This window comes from Callithrix jacchus, chromosome 19 (genome assembly GCF_049354715.1).
Source record: "Callithrix jacchus isolate 240 chromosome 19, calJac240_pri, whole genome shotgun sequence".
Taxonomy (NCBI): Eukaryota; Metazoa; Chordata; class Mammalia; order Primates; family Cebidae; genus Callithrix; species Callithrix jacchus.
Genome location: NC_133520.1, coordinates 40,683,414 through 40,699,743, shown reverse-complemented (window position 1 = coordinate 40,699,743; position 16,330 = coordinate 40,683,414). Strand labels below are relative to the sequence as shown.

Below are 16,330 nucleotides of genomic sequence, written 5' to 3'. Positions count from 1 at the left end.
TGTGTAATTTCATGTCAGTTTTTAATTTCACCCAGTTGAAATCTGGGAAAAGCGAGAATAAAGCGCTATTTCTTTTCAAAATAAAGACATTAAAATTGAGCAGCACAACTACTTTAGTTTCTTATGCTGTTCAAGATAATTTTCTATCCAACAGTTAAGGAAGGTAAATACTAAGGAAAACTCCAAAGGAATTAGTGGTCACTCTGGACTTTTACGTGGGCTCTCTGTTTATGGCCGATCACACAGCTTCTTCCTCTAGCATCACGTTAGCATACGTATGAATGATTTAACTTGAAACTTGGAGTTGCCATCTAAAAGGCAGCATGATGTAATGAAAAGAACATTAGATTCATTCAATTCTTGAAATCGGATTATCTGGGATATGCTTATTCCTTGAAGGAATCTTAATTTTAGTTGGATAGTCCTTGAACTAGAAAAGATATGCATATATATTTTATAGACAATTGCTTCCCAGCCAAAAAATCAGGCACTGACATTCCATGAGGAATGGGCTTTAATTAGCAGATGATTGTCTTTCTCTGTCTATATTTATAGGCAACTGAAATAGCTGGGTTGTAGATACATGGTTTCATCAAATCCATTTAATAAGACCAGCCAGTTCTCTATTATTCATGTTCATGAAAGATAGCAATAATGTCAGTTAACTAAAATCAGTTATTTCTGGCTTTGGGATGGGCTTTTAATGCATGTTTAAATGGATCTGGTGTCCTAGGTGTTTACAGTTCTTTTAATTTATGTATTAAGCCCAGTTTGTGTAATTGCATAGCACGTGGGACTTAGGGAGAGGCAAGAAGCTACCAAGTCTCCCTGGTACTAAGCAGGCTTGGGGCTGGGCAGATCAGGCCAGGAACAGAAAGATCTGCAGTCAGAGAGCTTCTGGTAAGAAAGGATTGATGGTCAGAAGGCCAGTTGGCACAGGGAAAAGTCCGTGTGCATCTAAGCACAGATAAAAAAGCCAGTCAGGGAGATCAGCCCACGCTGGCGCTGAGGCTCGCAAGTGGGCGTCGGGCAGGCAAGCAGAAGTCAAGATGCAGCTCAGGAAACCAAAAGCAGGAAGCTGGGGCATCTGGGAAGACCGAGACACAGGGCTCAGCACAGGCTAAACAGCAGGAACAGGAGTGGATCGAATGGGGTGCAAGTGTGGCTAGGTCGCCAGTTACCCAGATGCACGGCCGCAGTCAGGAGGTCAGGCAGCAGCAAAACCCCGCTTCACAGGTACGGACAGTGCGAGTGACCCTGCCCGCTGTGCTTTCTCAAGTAGGGATTTTTTACCTCTCACTGTCCGGGGAATTTGTATTCAATGTACTTCAAGCAGACTGCCATGGAGGGACACCCACGGACGGCTGTGCTCCTCATGCTGTTTCCTCCCCGATGAAGTTCTTAGGACTGTGTACTGGCAGGTTGGCGTCCACCCCTAAGTACAGCAGGGAGCCGAGGAAGGGCAGCTTGGTAGGTGTGTCGGGGTAAACTGATGCCTGGGCAATAAAGCAGCTGTAAGCTCTGGAGTCACGTGTTAACAAGTATGTCGCATGACATCCAAGGCAGCTTATACACTGGTAACATTTCCTCTGAGTTTCTACTCCACAGGAATTGTGAATAAGTTTCGGGTGATTTCATCTTCCTCTGTGGGTCATGACCAGGCGCGGTGGCTCACGCTTGTAATCCAGGCACTTTGGGAGGTCAAGGCGGGCAGATCACCTGAGGTCAGGAGTTTGAGACCAGCCTGGCCAGCATAGTGAAACCCCGTCTCTACTAAAAATACAAAAATTGGCCGGGCGTGGTGGCGGGCACCTGTAATCCCAGCTACTCGGGAGGCTGAGACAGGAGAATCACTTGAACTGGGGAGGTGGAGGTTGCAGTGAGCTGAGATTGTGCCACCGCACTCCACCCTGGGCAACAAAGAACAAAATTCAGTCTCAAAAAAAAGAAAAAGAGGGGAGCATACTCCCTCTTAAAAATGTGAATGATTGCTGAGGCCTAAAGCAAGCTGCCCACTTCCTGAGGCCATCCGGGTGTCTCAGAATGGAACTTCGCTGTTTTAAGGAGCGTTTTTCTCTAGACCTTGACTTAGAACTTGTTGTCCAGGCAGTATTTGGGTCTGACTGACTAGGTTTGCTGGACAGACAGAAATAGACAAGTGCAATAAGAAAGTCAGATGTCCTTAGGTGCCCGTAGTGTGCGGCACCAACTTGTCAACTTCTGGACGAAATTAGATTCATGAGTGCAGAAGTCCTCAGCCTTCTCCTGGGTCCCGAAAGCCAGCTCTTGCAGATGGCGTCTTAGTCATTAGTCAGGCAGAGTCCCTGTCATACGGAATATTCAAGGAAGCTGCGAAGATCGGTTGCAATGTCTGCTGTCCTGCTGTCATCTGGCCAGAGGTGAGCCGAGACTGGGGGGCAGCGGGATACTGAGCGACTGCTGCGTAATGAGCTGAGAGGAGTTAACCCCTGGCAAGACAAGGAGAAGAGTCATTTAAAAATGCTCTGAATCCCAGTATTCATTGCAGCAGCTTCACCAAGCCCTGAGAAACCGTAGATCAGATGGTTTCTCAGTAAATACCAGAAACAGAGGCAGAGGGCACTTCCCTTTGAACGGCTGAGATAAAAGCCCCCAGCAAGGCATGGAGCCTGCCACTGACCGAGTATTTATTTGGTGTTTCTAAAATCCAAATCTCTGCAGCCAGGAAAGAACACACTCGTGCTTTCTACTTCCTTTTAGCCTTCCAATGCCAATGGCGATTTTTTAAATTAAATATTTTCTGCTTGATTTTTGTGTATGGAAGTCTCTGTTTTCACACGGAGCTTGGCTCAGCAAACATTCACAGGTATTTGGCTTTAGACAAAGGAGAAGGTTTTACACTGAATAGATTTTATTTAAAAGTTTGTTTATACTATCCAATGGAAACATTGAGGAAACCCCCCAGGGCATTGGACTGGGCAAAGATTTTTTGAGGAACACCCCACGAGCACAGGCAACCAAAGCAGAAATGGACAGATGGGATCACATCACGTTAAAACGCTGCTCACAGCAAAGGGAGCAATCAACACGGGGAGGAGACAACCATGGAATGGGGGGAAATATTTGCAAACTACCCATCTGACAAGGGATTAATAACCAGAATATGTAAGGAGCTCAGACAACTCCATGGGAAAAAATCTAATAATCCAATTTAAAAATGGGCAAAAGATATGAATAGGTATTTCTTAAGAGAAGACATACAAATGGCAAACAGGTACATGAAAAGGTGTTCAGCATCATGGATCATCAGAGAAATGCAAATTAAAACTGCAATGAGATTGTCATCTCACCCCAGTTAAAATGGCTTTTATCCAAAAATCAGTCACTAACACATGCTGGTGAGGATGCAGAGAAAAGGGAGCCCTCGGGTGGGAATGTAAATTGATACAACCACTGTAGAGAACTGTTTGGAGTTTTCTCAAAAAACTAAAAATTGAACTACTGTGCAATGTGGCACCTGTAGATAGATAGACTGGATATCTATCCAGAAGATAGGAATTCAGTATATCAAAGGGATACGTACCCGAGCTCCCATGTTTACTGCAGCAGTATTCATGGTAGTCAAGAGTTGGAAGAAACCTAAGCATCCATCAGCAGATAAACGAATAAAGGAAACGTGGCACGTATACAGAATGGAGTACTAGTCAGCCCTAAAGAAGAATGACATCCTGCCATTTGCGACAACATGGGTAGAACTCCGTGTCATTGTGATAAGTGAAATTAGAGAGGCACAGAAAAACAAACTTTACATGTTTTCACTTATTTCTGGAAAAGCTAAATGTTAAAACGGTTGCCCTAATGGAGATGGAGGGTAGAGGGTGGTTACCAGAGGCTGGGAAGGGTCGTGGAGGTGGGGTAGTGGAGATGGTCGACGGGAATAAGAATATAGTTAAAATGAATAAGATCTACTATTTGGTAGCAGGAAAGGTGGTTACAGTCAACAGTCATTTATTGTACATTGAAAAATAAGCATCAAGTTGGCTCATTTGCAGCACAAAGAAAGGATACATGCTTGAGGTGATGGATACCCCTTAACCCATATTATATGCTTGTGTCAAAGTATCTTGTGTACCACATAAATATATGACCTACTGTGTACCCACAAACATTAAAAAATTAAAAATCAAAATTAATTTACAACTGGGTCCTTTTTCTCCCATCATTTTTGCCTTTAGTCATATTTTTATTTAATCATAATATTCCTACGGTGACCATGAGAAAATACAGCCACCAGTGGGTTAGCAACATCCACCAACAATATGGTTCGCAAATACAGCTTTGTACCCGCTTTGCACCTCCAGGCCTGAGTGAAGGGTGTCTGCCCAGATAATGCAGTTCGGGGAGAGTGCGCAGCTCTTGCCAGAGAGTAAAGCCCTTCAGCTGTGTAGTGGGTTTTCCCGCAGTGTGTCTTCAGGATTCTTCCGGTTCTTTATCTCCGCTGTGGAGCCAATAGGAAGTTATCCCTAACGTTTGATGGTGAAGGTGCTTCTCATCTGTGCCATTTAGGAGAGCAGCTGCTGGGTGAACCAAAGATGGCTTTCGTGATATTTGCACGTGATTGGTTGCACAGTTCTTTGTATATGGTTATCTTTCAGTAAATACCGATGGACTGAGTGTCCTGGAACACTGAGCTTAGTGTGTAGCCGCGTCCAGCATTCCTCCTGGGTCTGTGGAGGGAGGTTCAGGAGGCAGTAGAAAGCGGTCCATAGTAGTGTTGTGTTCTGGTGGTATCAGTTGACCCCTCCAGGTAATAGGAATGGAGAAGCCATTTTTATATAATTTCCCTTTTATATCCTAATTCTGCCATGACCCACCTCACTGTACTGAGACATTTCCCCCTAGAATATGGAGGTATGTTGCTAAGCAACCAGATCAGCCATTGGTAAGTGCTTTTGTATAATACAATTTGATTTGAGTTACATACAAAAATATGTGAATGTTTTTTCTCTTCGTTATTAGATAAGTGATTATCACTTGGTTTTATTTTGCCCAGATAAAATAAAATAACTGCTTTCATTTACCAAAATTAATATGATGTCATAGAAAGGCCTTGGATTTAGGGAACAGAAAACATGAATCCAAGTCCCAGGTATGAGAGTCAGTAGTCCTGTGACCACGGCTGAAATCAGGTCACTTACCAAGCCTTCCCTTTTTTTCTTTAAACCTGTAACGTGTGGTACGAAGACCCTCTCTGCTTGTCTTGCAGGGCCAGGTTAAGGATGGATGTGACGATGTGTAGAAAACGTTTTAGGATAAAAAAAATCCAAGATCTAAGCATTGTCTAGAATTCCAGACTACTTAATCTTGGGACTCCAGGTCTGTATGTATAATTCCAAAGGCTGGATTGATCAAGAACTACTGTCCTTCAGCAAGGCACAGAGCTATAGGGCACGCGGCTACAGAAGAAAGTAAGCACGTGGCATTAACCCTGAATAAGTTAACAGCGCAATGATGCTGGACAGACAGAAGCAAAAGGCCACCTGTAAAGCACCATCTCATTAAGCATTAAAACATAAGATACATAATCTCAAGACCAACTGCAGGCCAGGTGCAGTGACTCACACCTGTAATTCCTGCACTGTGGGAGGCTGAGACAAGGGGATCACTTGGGAGTGAGGAGTTCAAGACCATCCTGGGCAACAAAGTGAGACCCTGTCTCTAAAAAAAAATAAGTTTTTTAATTAGCCAGGCATGGTGGTGCACACCTGTAGTCCTAGCTACTCTGTAGGATCACTTGAGCCCAGAAGTTTGAGGCTGCAGGGGGCTGTGATTGTGCCACTGCAGTCCAGCATGGTGACAGAGTAAGACCCTGTCTTTAAGAAAAAAACAAAACAAATAAAAAAACAACTGCTATAGGACTTCCAGGGAGAGGACAATGATCCATGAGGGCTGAAGTCACTGATGAGGGCAACTCTTACAAGTCCTTGAAGCATGTGGGAATTTTTAAGGGTAAATTCACAGCGATTATTACCATTGGTTAACATTGTGCATTAACATGCAAATATCAATCCATTTCCAAATTATAACAATGCCTGGCTGTCATATTTTAACACGATATTGTTTCAGGCTAATGGTCACCATGTTTTTGCCTCCTAGCAGTAAACATTTTATTTGAAGAAATGTCATGAATTATCTTCCTGCACTAATGAAATAGATGACTTACATTAAAAAAAACCCAGAACCCGTATGCTTTTCAGTCTTTTGAGACATGGAAATGACCTCCCTGGCAGCCAATTAGAAAATACAAAGGTGGAGGAGGATGCTCTTATTCCCGACATGGAGAAGCTCCAGGACTAGCACGCCTCACGGCTACGCCGAATACTTTATTTCACAATAAAGCATTACTGGTGTTTGTTACATGTGGATGAATACCTTCACTGTTTCTGGCTGCTCTGCCTCAGAACATAGGATCTTGTTACCTATCCCTGCTGTTTATAAGCTGTTCTATTATCTTCTCCCCTGTGTCATTGACTGGATGGTTTTTCTAGGGGCTGCTGTGATCTGTCATGTCATTGCTCGTTATCAGAGAGCCTTCATCCTCAGGACATTGAAATATTTTTATAATGGTACATGAGCCATGGCAGCCTTGATTGTCTTTTGCATGCTGACAGGGGAGACTGTGCATCTGCCACCTGTGTCCTAGGTCGGGACCCTTTCTGTCCAGCAGGTGCAGCGGCTCTGGGTCTCACAGTTTTTCAGCTGATGTCGCACCCATCCGTTCGTTACCTGGTTTGGATTCAGTAGAGCTCAAATGACCTCTTGATTTTTATAAACATTTTAGCCACCTATTTGGGCATCACACACTTGAGCACCCCTCAGACAAAATGAGATATTCTTAGGATAGGGTTAGGGACACACAATATTCCTAAAAGTTTAAAGGGATAGAGGTCATTAATAGTGACTGTATTGCCTGATTTTCCTGTCTGTGCCCGAAGGAAAGTTCTATTTGTCATGTAGCTAATAATTTTTAAAAGATTGCTAGGTAAATGTGTCAGTAATCTTCAGACACTAAGGATAGTAGATTTCAATTTAATTCTCATGAGATGTGCTTAGAATTAGTTTTTCATTTAAACACCCTGCAATTCTGACATGCCAGGGTAATAATTTAACAAACAGTCTATTATACAATTACAAAAGAAAAAAGTCAAAATCAAGTTCCCCCTCTAATGTATAAAATTGAGACCTAAGACTTTTCCAACATTTAAACCCGTTGAATCCATCAGATAAATATGGATCTCATTTTTTTAGGTTTGGGTAGATCTGGCCAATGAGAACAAGGAACCATACTATGTGAAGGGCATTTCAGTTCTAAACTGACCCTTGAATTCAGAAGTTGTCTTACTGATGTGTTAGGAGAATTGTCTTTTGGGTGGAGAGAAAGGACTGGCACAGAGGGAGGGACTGAGCTCGCTGGGTTATATTCTAGCCAAGGACAGGCTATTGCTCTTCTCCTCATGGCCTGAAAATGCTCAGTGTGGCACCACTTTTTTTGTGTGTGTGTGTGTGTGTGGCAGAGTCTCGCTCTGTCACCCAGGCTGGAGTACAGAGGTGCGATCATGGCTCACTGCAGCCTCCGCCTCCTGGGTTCAAGCAACTCTCCTCCTTCAGCCTACTGAGTAGCTAGGATTACAGATGTGTACCACCACGCCCGGCTAGATTTTGTATTTTTAGTAGAGACGGGGTTTCACCATGTTGGCCAGGCTGGTCTTGAACTCCTGACCTCAAGTGATCCACCCACCTCAACCTCCCAAAGTTCTGGGATTATAGGCATGAGCCACTGCACCTGGCCAAAGAATTACATGTAAAGCATTGTGTACGGTTGTCATTATATAATGTAGCTTCAATCCATCTGTCTGAACAATGTGGGTTTTAAAAATAATTACCAAATGTAAACACTGCTCAAATGTGTAGATTTGGCGGTGCAGCACCTCAAGGAGCACAAATACAAATGTCTTTTTAACCATGTCTGTGTTGCATTTTCAGAATACACATGATTCATTTAAATCCTGGTGTCTTTAATGATTAAGGATTTACACACATGTGGTATTTCCCAGAGGGAAATTCTAAGGTAATTTGGGTGTGATTCTGACCTCAGGTGATCTGCCCGCCTTGGCCTTCCAGAGTGTTGGGATTACAGGTGTGAGCCATCGTGCCCAGCCCACTTTTTTTTTTTTAGTAGGTGTTCAGTAAATATTAATTTCATCCTGCTACAGAGACTTTTTCCTTGAACTAAGGCACAGATGACTATATGAAACTGATGAATGTTTAAAGATGCATGTGGGAGAAAGAACTTTGGGAAGTGTAGTGAGCTATTCTTGATAAGAACAAGATAAGTAAATATTGCTTGCTTTTAAGTTAATTTTTCTGCTACTTGAAATCTTAAGATTTTTAAGTTAATTTTTTTGCCACTTAAAATCTTGTAGAACAACCCATTCGTGTGTTTTTTTCTTCCTATGAAAGAAAGAACTTATCAGGCATTAATTACATAAAATTTACTTCTAGTCAAAATATCTTTCTTTCCCTTTTTTTTTTTTGTTTTTTTTTGTTTTTTGAGAGAGAGCACTGCTCTTTTGCCCAGGCTGGAGTGCAATGGTGCGATCTCAGCTCACCACAACCTCCACCTCCCAAGTTCAAGCGAGTCTCCCACCTCAGCCACCCGAGCAGCTGGGATTACAGGCATGTGCCACCATGCCTGGCTAATTTTTGTATTTTTAGTAGAGATGGAGTCTCACCATGTTGGCTAGGTTGGTCTTGAACTCCTGACCTCCAGTCATCTGCCCACCTCAGCCTCCCAAAGTGCTGAGATTACAGGCATGAGCCACTGCGCCCGGCCGTCTTTACATTTTCAATTCTTTCATGACTGCCCCTCCTTTATGTCCCTGAATAATACAGTTATACATGAATGATTTCTAAACCCTAACCTTCTCCTATCTGTGTGTCATTGAAGTGCTGTATGAAAAGAACTGAAGCTGCTGACCTCTAAGATATTGTAATATATCAAATAAAGATCAAACAGCCGGTTACAAGGATGTCGAAGTTAAAACGCCATTAGAGAATCTATGGCCATAAAAACATGATTTATATTCATTTTTGGTCATCTGAAAATTCTTATTTGATACACAAATTCTAAGAAAATAATTGTATATGTGTTCTCAAGATGATTTCGTCTATTACTGTTTTTCTGCCCTGAAGCCAACAGAGGCATTCCTAAATGGAGTAGGGATGCCAGGAGTCACTGCAGAATTTCTGTACTGGAAATCATTCAGGGTTCACACTGCCTGCATTCCTCTCCCTGATATTCCCAGTAAACGGGATTCCACCCACCATTTGGATACTTTCAGTGACAAAAAACTCATTATTTTATGAAACCAACTCTTCACTAGTGGGTTACTCCAATTTTTGGAAAAATGTCTCTTATACTTATCAAGCTAAAAAGGCCTTTACATTCACCTACTGCTCTGCCACTGTGTTATGCGGATTTAGCCCCTATTCAGATATATGGCAGTAAAATACGGGCACATAGACCTAGATTCTGACTCAGCTCCACTGCTCATTATTTCTTGTGTTCTTTTGAAGGATCGCTGATTAGTGTACCAAATGCTCTAAATGTGCTGTCATTAAATTCTCGTGAAAGTCTAAAAACGTAGGTATTACTTTTGCTTTCTCTTACTCTGCGGAAACTGAGGCTTGATGATAATATTTACAATGGTCATGATGATGACGGGAACACTGTCATGTACCAGCTGTGTGCCAGGCACTGTGCCCAGCCCTTTTATAAACATTATCAGAATTTAGGTAACATGCCTAAATTATTATCTGCCTGCTATCCAGGAAGCCCGGTATTCACATGAGGTCAGAAAAGACTCGGGATTAACTCCCTCAGCTTCCTTTGTGTGTCTGTTAAGTGGGGATACCATTGTCCTCACAAAGGCTTCTGAGATTCACAAAATGGCTTATGAAAGTATCTAGTATCCTTGCTCAAAAATACTTCCATATGTCATTTATTCATTTCGTTAAAGACAGTTTTGTTTTTTTTTTAAAGACTCTTTCCTTCCTCTTCCTCCAGGTTTCTATTCTCTAGGCTAAATATTCCCAGTTCCTTTAGTTTTCATTTGTTCATTCAAAACATACTTATGAGCTCTCTTCCCTGCTAACATTCACATTCCAGAGGAGAAGCAGATAGTAAGCCATACACATGGTAACTAAGCAAAGCCTCTGCTCTGTCACAAAATACTAAGTGTCATGGTTGTGGACAACCAGGATAATGGAAATTAGGACTCTGGGAATGAGTGGTGTTTTATTTACCGTGGCTGTGTGACACGTTACCCCCAAAACTTAGTGGCAAAAAGCAGCACTGATCATTTATCATCTCTTATGGTTTCTGGGAGTCTAAAATTCAGATAAGACTTAGTGGGTGTGACTTATCTCTGCTCCATGATGCCTGGGACCTCAGGCAGAAGACTTGAAGGATGGCATCTAGAATCACCTAAAGGCTCATTTCTTCGTATGTCTAGCACTTGATACTGGCAATCTCGTGGGTTCCTCAGCTCTTTTCCACACGACCCTCTCCATGTGACCTGGGCTTCCAGCATGGAAGCTGCATTCCCAGAGTGAGTGTCCCAAGAAAGAGAGCCAGGGAGAGGCCATCACTGCCTTTTGTATCCTAAGCTCAGACATTTTATGGCATCACTTCCGTCACATTCTGTCGGCCAGGGCAGTCTCAAAATTTTGCTTGGGTTCGAAAAGGAACCTAGGCCCCCACCTCTCAAGGGAAGAGCATCAATGTCAGGTTGTAAGAAGTCCATGTGGGAGACACATTGATGCTGCCATCTTTGGAAAGTACTGTCTGCCATGATGGGCAAGGTAGGTTCGTTGATAAGGTAACATTTGAGCAAAGATTTTTTTTTTTTTTTTGAGACAGAGTCTCACTCTGTTGCCCAGGCTGGAGTGCAGTGGTGCGATCTTGGCTCACTGCAACCTCTGCCTTCCATGTTCAAGCAATTCTCCTGCCTCAGCCTCCCAAGTAGCTAGGACTACAGGCATGTACCACCATGCCTGGCTAATTTTTCTAATTTTAGTAGAGTTTCACCATATTGGCCAGGGTTTCACCATAGTGGCCAGGCTGGTCTTGAACTCCTGACTTGTGATCTGCTTGCATCGGCCTCCCAAAGTGCTGGGATTAAGGTGTGAGCCACTGTGCCTGGCCTGAGCAAAGATTTAAAGGAGATGAGGGAGGGCGCCATATGCCTGTGTCTATCTGGGCAGAGCATTCCAGGTTGAGGCAACAGCCTGTGCAAAGGCCCTGAGATGGGTATTGGACCAAGAATATTTGGAGTATGACTGAAGCAGAATAATCAAAGAAGAGAGTGGTAGGAGAGGTGTCCTGAGGGGCACGGGGAGGGGACAGGCCATGTCAGGCCTAATAGGCCACTTCAAGCACTTTGGGTTTTACTCCGAGTGATAGGAGAGTCAAATGCAGTGCCCTGAGAAGACTTAAATTCTGAAGAGCTGCTCTGGCTCCTCTGTGAATAGGCAGGTGAGGAGCAGGTTCAGAGGATGGGGACAAGTTAGGAGACTTGCAGCCATCCAGCAAGAGAAGTCTGTGGCTCTGACCAAGCTGCTGGAAAAGGTGGTGAGAGGGGGCTGGATCATGGATCTACTTTGAAGTTTTAACCGACAAAACTTCCTGATGCATTAGACGTGTGAGAAGAGAGGGCAGCCTCGGAGAAGTCATTGGAAGGATGGACTTGCCATTTTCTGATGCAGGAAAGGCTGAACGCCCAACAACTCTGCAGGTTTTAGAGCGGGCAAGCTCGAGGTGTTCATTAGATAAACCAGTGGAGTTGTTAAAGAGGTAATTAGATACATAAAGATGGAGCTTCAGAGAGGGATCTAAGCTGGAAATAAAATAAGAATTGATTAATCACAGGCATGAAGGATCTTATTTAAATCATGCTCCTGGAAGGAAGCACAGAGGGATAGAGGTAGCAGGACAGATGATGAGGACGGAGCCCTGAGCCCATCAGTGAGAGGCTGGGCGGAAGAGATGGAACCAGCAAAGGAGACTGGAAAGGAGGGGCCAGGGTGTCCTCAAAGCCTTTGAGAAAGGGCGTCACGGAGGAAGGGTGTACTCAGTGCCCTGGCAGGTCAAGACGGGGCTGAGAACCATTCCACTGAGCAGTCATGGTGGTTATCGGTAACCTAGACGAGTATGAGCAGTGGGACACACGCCTGAAGCATGGACACACGACTGAGCTCATGGACAACGGAAGGAGAAGGACTGGAGAGAGCGAGCACAGACAACACCTTCCCTGAGGTTTGCTGCCAAGATGGGCAAGGAAGTGGAATAGTAGCCGGATGGGGAACAAGAATCAGGATAAGGATTTGTGTTTTATTTTTTTTAAGATGAGAGAAATAACGACATGTCTGTGTGCCATTGGGAAGTAGAGTGAAAGTTTGGTTATAGGAGAGAGAGGGAGGAGGGCAACCTTGGAGGGATGTCTCGGGGTGTGCTTTAATTTCAGAAATCCTCGCTTTTCTCCTCTGCAGGGGATGTGTGGGGTGGACATGGGTGGCAGAGATGAGAAAAAGAAAGAAGCCATCAGGCTCCTGCCTGTTCTAAGCTGCCCTTCAGTGTCACTCCTTCCCCTGTCTGTTTCTCCATGTAGAGTGGGAATGCCGGCAGGTAGGGGGCTGGGAACCGTAGCCATCGCCTGGTCCTTTTTCCGCTGTAAAAAACAACCGTGTATGTAGATGGATAAATGCTGCCTTTTAGTTCCCAGCAGGTCGCCATCTTCTTTCCTCTTCTAGCCCTCCGAGACACAGGCAGGCTGGCTGGAGAGCAGGGAGGGATCGCTGAGCAGAGGTGCGTGCCGGTGTCGAGGGCCATGTGATGCCTCGGTCCGATGACTGCCTGGGCTGAGTCGCTGTTCATTTAGGGAGAGAATCTCAAAAGGAAGGAAAGCTGCCAAGAGAAGCCTCGGACTGGTCACTGAAGAATTCCATTCACCCTTAACTTTGGAAAGAAAGTGCCAGGAAGAGTAGCAATGAAATAGCAAAGAAGGATTTCTAGTTTTTTCTTTTGACTGATTGAAAACAGAAAGCATCCAGTGCCTTCCCTTTCCCGCCATCCTGCAGCAGGGCGACGTAGGGTGACGTAGGGTATCTTCCCATCAAAATCGGTGACTCCTCACTGGGGCTTCTCTCTTCCCCCTGTATTTCACAATCTCTTGTGAAATAGATTTTTAGCTTTACAGATGAAAAAATGCAAGCATTAAAATGGCAACACCATTTGCCATATTTGTGAGGTGGCAATTTTGTAACTCGGGATTTGTCAAAAGCATGGCACTTACTGATACAGAATCAAAACCAACTATCCCAGACCATGAAAAGAGACTGGGATGCAGGAGGGGCGGAGGTGCAAACAGTGATGCTTTGCTCTTTCTGGCCTGCCTCTCTTGGGATGTATTGTGCAGTGGTAAGAACACTGGATGAACCGTAAGGTTTTAATCAGTAGGATAAAGTCAGGGCTGTCCTTTCCTTTAGGAAAGCAGCAGCTCACATGTTTCAAACATTTGATGAGGAAATTGGAATTCTTACAACAGGAGTGTAGTATGTAAACATCAAGAATTAATCCAGAAATGAGCGTATTATAGACTATGAAATGCCTTTGTCTCACACTGCCCCTTGCCCTGTTTTCTTCCTCTTTTCTGTAATAAGATGATTATATTTTGTTTTGTTTTTTTCTTTTGAGACAAAGTATCCCTCTGTCGCCCAGGCTGGAGTGCAGTGGTGCCGTCTCAGCTCACTGCAACCTCTGCCTGCCAGGTTCAAGCAATTCTCCTGCCTCAGCTTCCCAAGTCACTGGAATTAAAGGCATGTACCACCACGCCTGGCTAATTTTTGTATCTTTAGTAGAGATGGGGTTTCACCGTGTTGGCCAGACTGGTCTCGAACTCCTGACCTCATGTGATCCATCTGCCTCAGCCTCCCAAAGTGCTGGGATTACAGGTGTGAACCACCATGCTGGGCCAAGATTATCATGGTTTGGTTTGTTTGTTTGTTTTTTGAGATGGAGTCTTGCTCTGTCGCCCAGGCTGAAGTGCAGTGGCGCAGTCCTGGCTCACTGCAACCTCCGCCTCCCTCAGTCAAGCGCTTCAGCCTCCCAAGTAGCTGGGACTACAGACACCTGCCATCACGCCCAGCTCATTTTTGCATTTTTGATAGAGGCAGGGTTTCACCTTGTTGGTCAGGCTGGTCTTGAACTCCTGACCTCAGATAAGCTGCCTGCCTCTGCCTCCCAAAGTGCTGGGATTACGGGTGTGAGCCACTGCGCCCAGCCAAGATGCTCATGTTTTCAGTGTTACAGGATACTTGAATGATGGACGATGTCATGCGAACAGCATGTGTTACTAATGATGCTGGAAGCCTTCCCTCCCACGGTTCCCTGTCTCCACCCTCAGTGCCCCTTTCACGCCCTTACTTTTTGCACTTGCTTGTGAATTGCATTTTGTATTTAAAGACCTCTGTGCACAATATCCTGCTATCTATGTGAACAGCCCATCATCTCAGCACCCCACACCCTGGCTAGAGTTCGCCTTCTGATTTGGTCTTATATTTTCTAAACTCAGTTTGATTTTCCCTGGGGAACTGGGGCTTGTGTTTTTCCTCCAGTGCCCCGTGCATAGCGTGCCTTGACTGGCCTCACATGATTCATCAGACTGGTTTGGATTTTACAAGGTGTCAGAGATTTTCAATGAGCTCATGAGGTCTCTCGCCAGAGAAGTTGTGGAGTGATTAACTTAATGGGCGCCGTTGATCCCCACAGATGCCCCGCGTTGTTCCTGCTTCAGCTGGATGTTGGTGGATAACAAACCATTCTTTGTAAATCGTGATTGCAGAATCCTGCCACTTTATGGCTTTTTTTCTTTTGCTGTATAAATGATTGGGCAGCTCGTTAAGTTCACTCTGTTGTGGTAAGGCACTGCTACAGAGGACACTGAGCATGAGGACAGAAGGAATGATTAGGCCTCAGTAGGAACTAGGGTTTTTTTAAGAGAAAGAAAATGGGTTGGGTGTGGTGGCTGACGCCTGTAATCCCAGTGCTTTGGGAGGCCAAGGCAGGAGGATCACCTGAGGTTGGGAGGTCAAGACCAGCCTGACCAACATGGAGAAACCCCATCTCTACTAAAAATACAAAATTAGCCAGGCGTGGTGGTGCATGTCTATAAACCTCGTTTCTACTAAAAATACAAAATTAGCCGGGTGTCGTGCTGGATGCCTGTAGTCCCAGCTACTCGGGAGGCTGAGGCAGGAGAATCGCTTGAACCTGGGAGGTGCAGGTTGCAGTGAGCTGAGATCGTGCCACTGCACTCCAGCCTGGGCAACGAGAGCAAAACTCAGTCTCAAAAAAAAAAAAAAAAGAGAGAGAAAGAAAAGGAAGTAGCCCTGGCATACCTGATTATACAATAATTTTCCCCCTTACTGCTCCTTTTTTATGTTTTCGCCTCCAGAGCTGCCCAGAAGTTAAATCTGTCTTCTAAAAAGAAGAAACACCGGCCTTCCGCTTCTTCCGCTGCCGAGCCGCCGCTCTTCGCCACCAGCTTCAGTGGGATTCTGCAAACCTCCCCTCCCCCAGCCCCGCCCTGTCTGCTGAGAGCTGTCAACAAGGTGAAGGACACCCCGGGCCTGGGCAAGGTAGGCACCATCTGCCGTCCCTGCCATTTGCCAGGGTGCCAGGAGAAAAGGAAGTAACATGAAATTCATTTGAACGTCCTGAAAAATTGTCGTTGGTTGCATATACTAAGCAGTAAACTAAGCCGTTCAAACTGTAAGAGGTCTGATTTGCTTATGGTGGGAAAAAACAGCTGTGCCTGCCTTGTTTGACAGAGTTGTAGTCATTTAAAGAAAAGGCACAAAAGATCGAGGCAGAGGCGGCAGACCGAGGTAGAGAAATGAGATGTCACGATGCCTCGCAATTTCCCTGTGACACTTTTGGTCTCTTCCTCGCCTTCAGAGACATGGTGACTCTGAACTAGACCGCCAAGGGGATTTGGAGGAACGTTTGCCGTCATGCCTTTCTAGCCAGGAAGTGCAGTTTCAAATTGTTACAAATACTTAGGAAGAGATGTAGGACCACGTTTGCAAGATGTTGCTCAGCTACACTTGGGATGGTTTACTTTTAAGTGTCATTTCTAAATTCTTTCTCCCTTCTGAGCGAAGCGTGTGAGTGAATAAGCTGGGACTTATACAGACATCGAGCTAAAGAAAGAGGTGGCGGGTTTTTAGGTTT

General features: G+C 44.7%; 1 protein-coding gene across 11 annotated transcripts in view; it reads left to right on the top strand.

The window, feature by feature from the left end:
- The window catches only part of KIF26B (kinesin family member 26B), a 636,506-nt gene that overhangs the window by 444,243 nt on the left and 175,933 nt on the right, over nt 1–16,330 (top strand). For all 11 annotated transcript variants that reach the window (XM_035280614.3, XM_035280618.3, XM_002760848.7 and 8 more), the window contains one exon: nt 15,552–15,735. In XM_035280614.3, the coding sequence (XP_035136505.3) occupies nt 15,552–15,735 (184 nt within the window). The remainder of the gene's footprint in view (nt 1–15,551; nt 15,736–16,330) is intronic.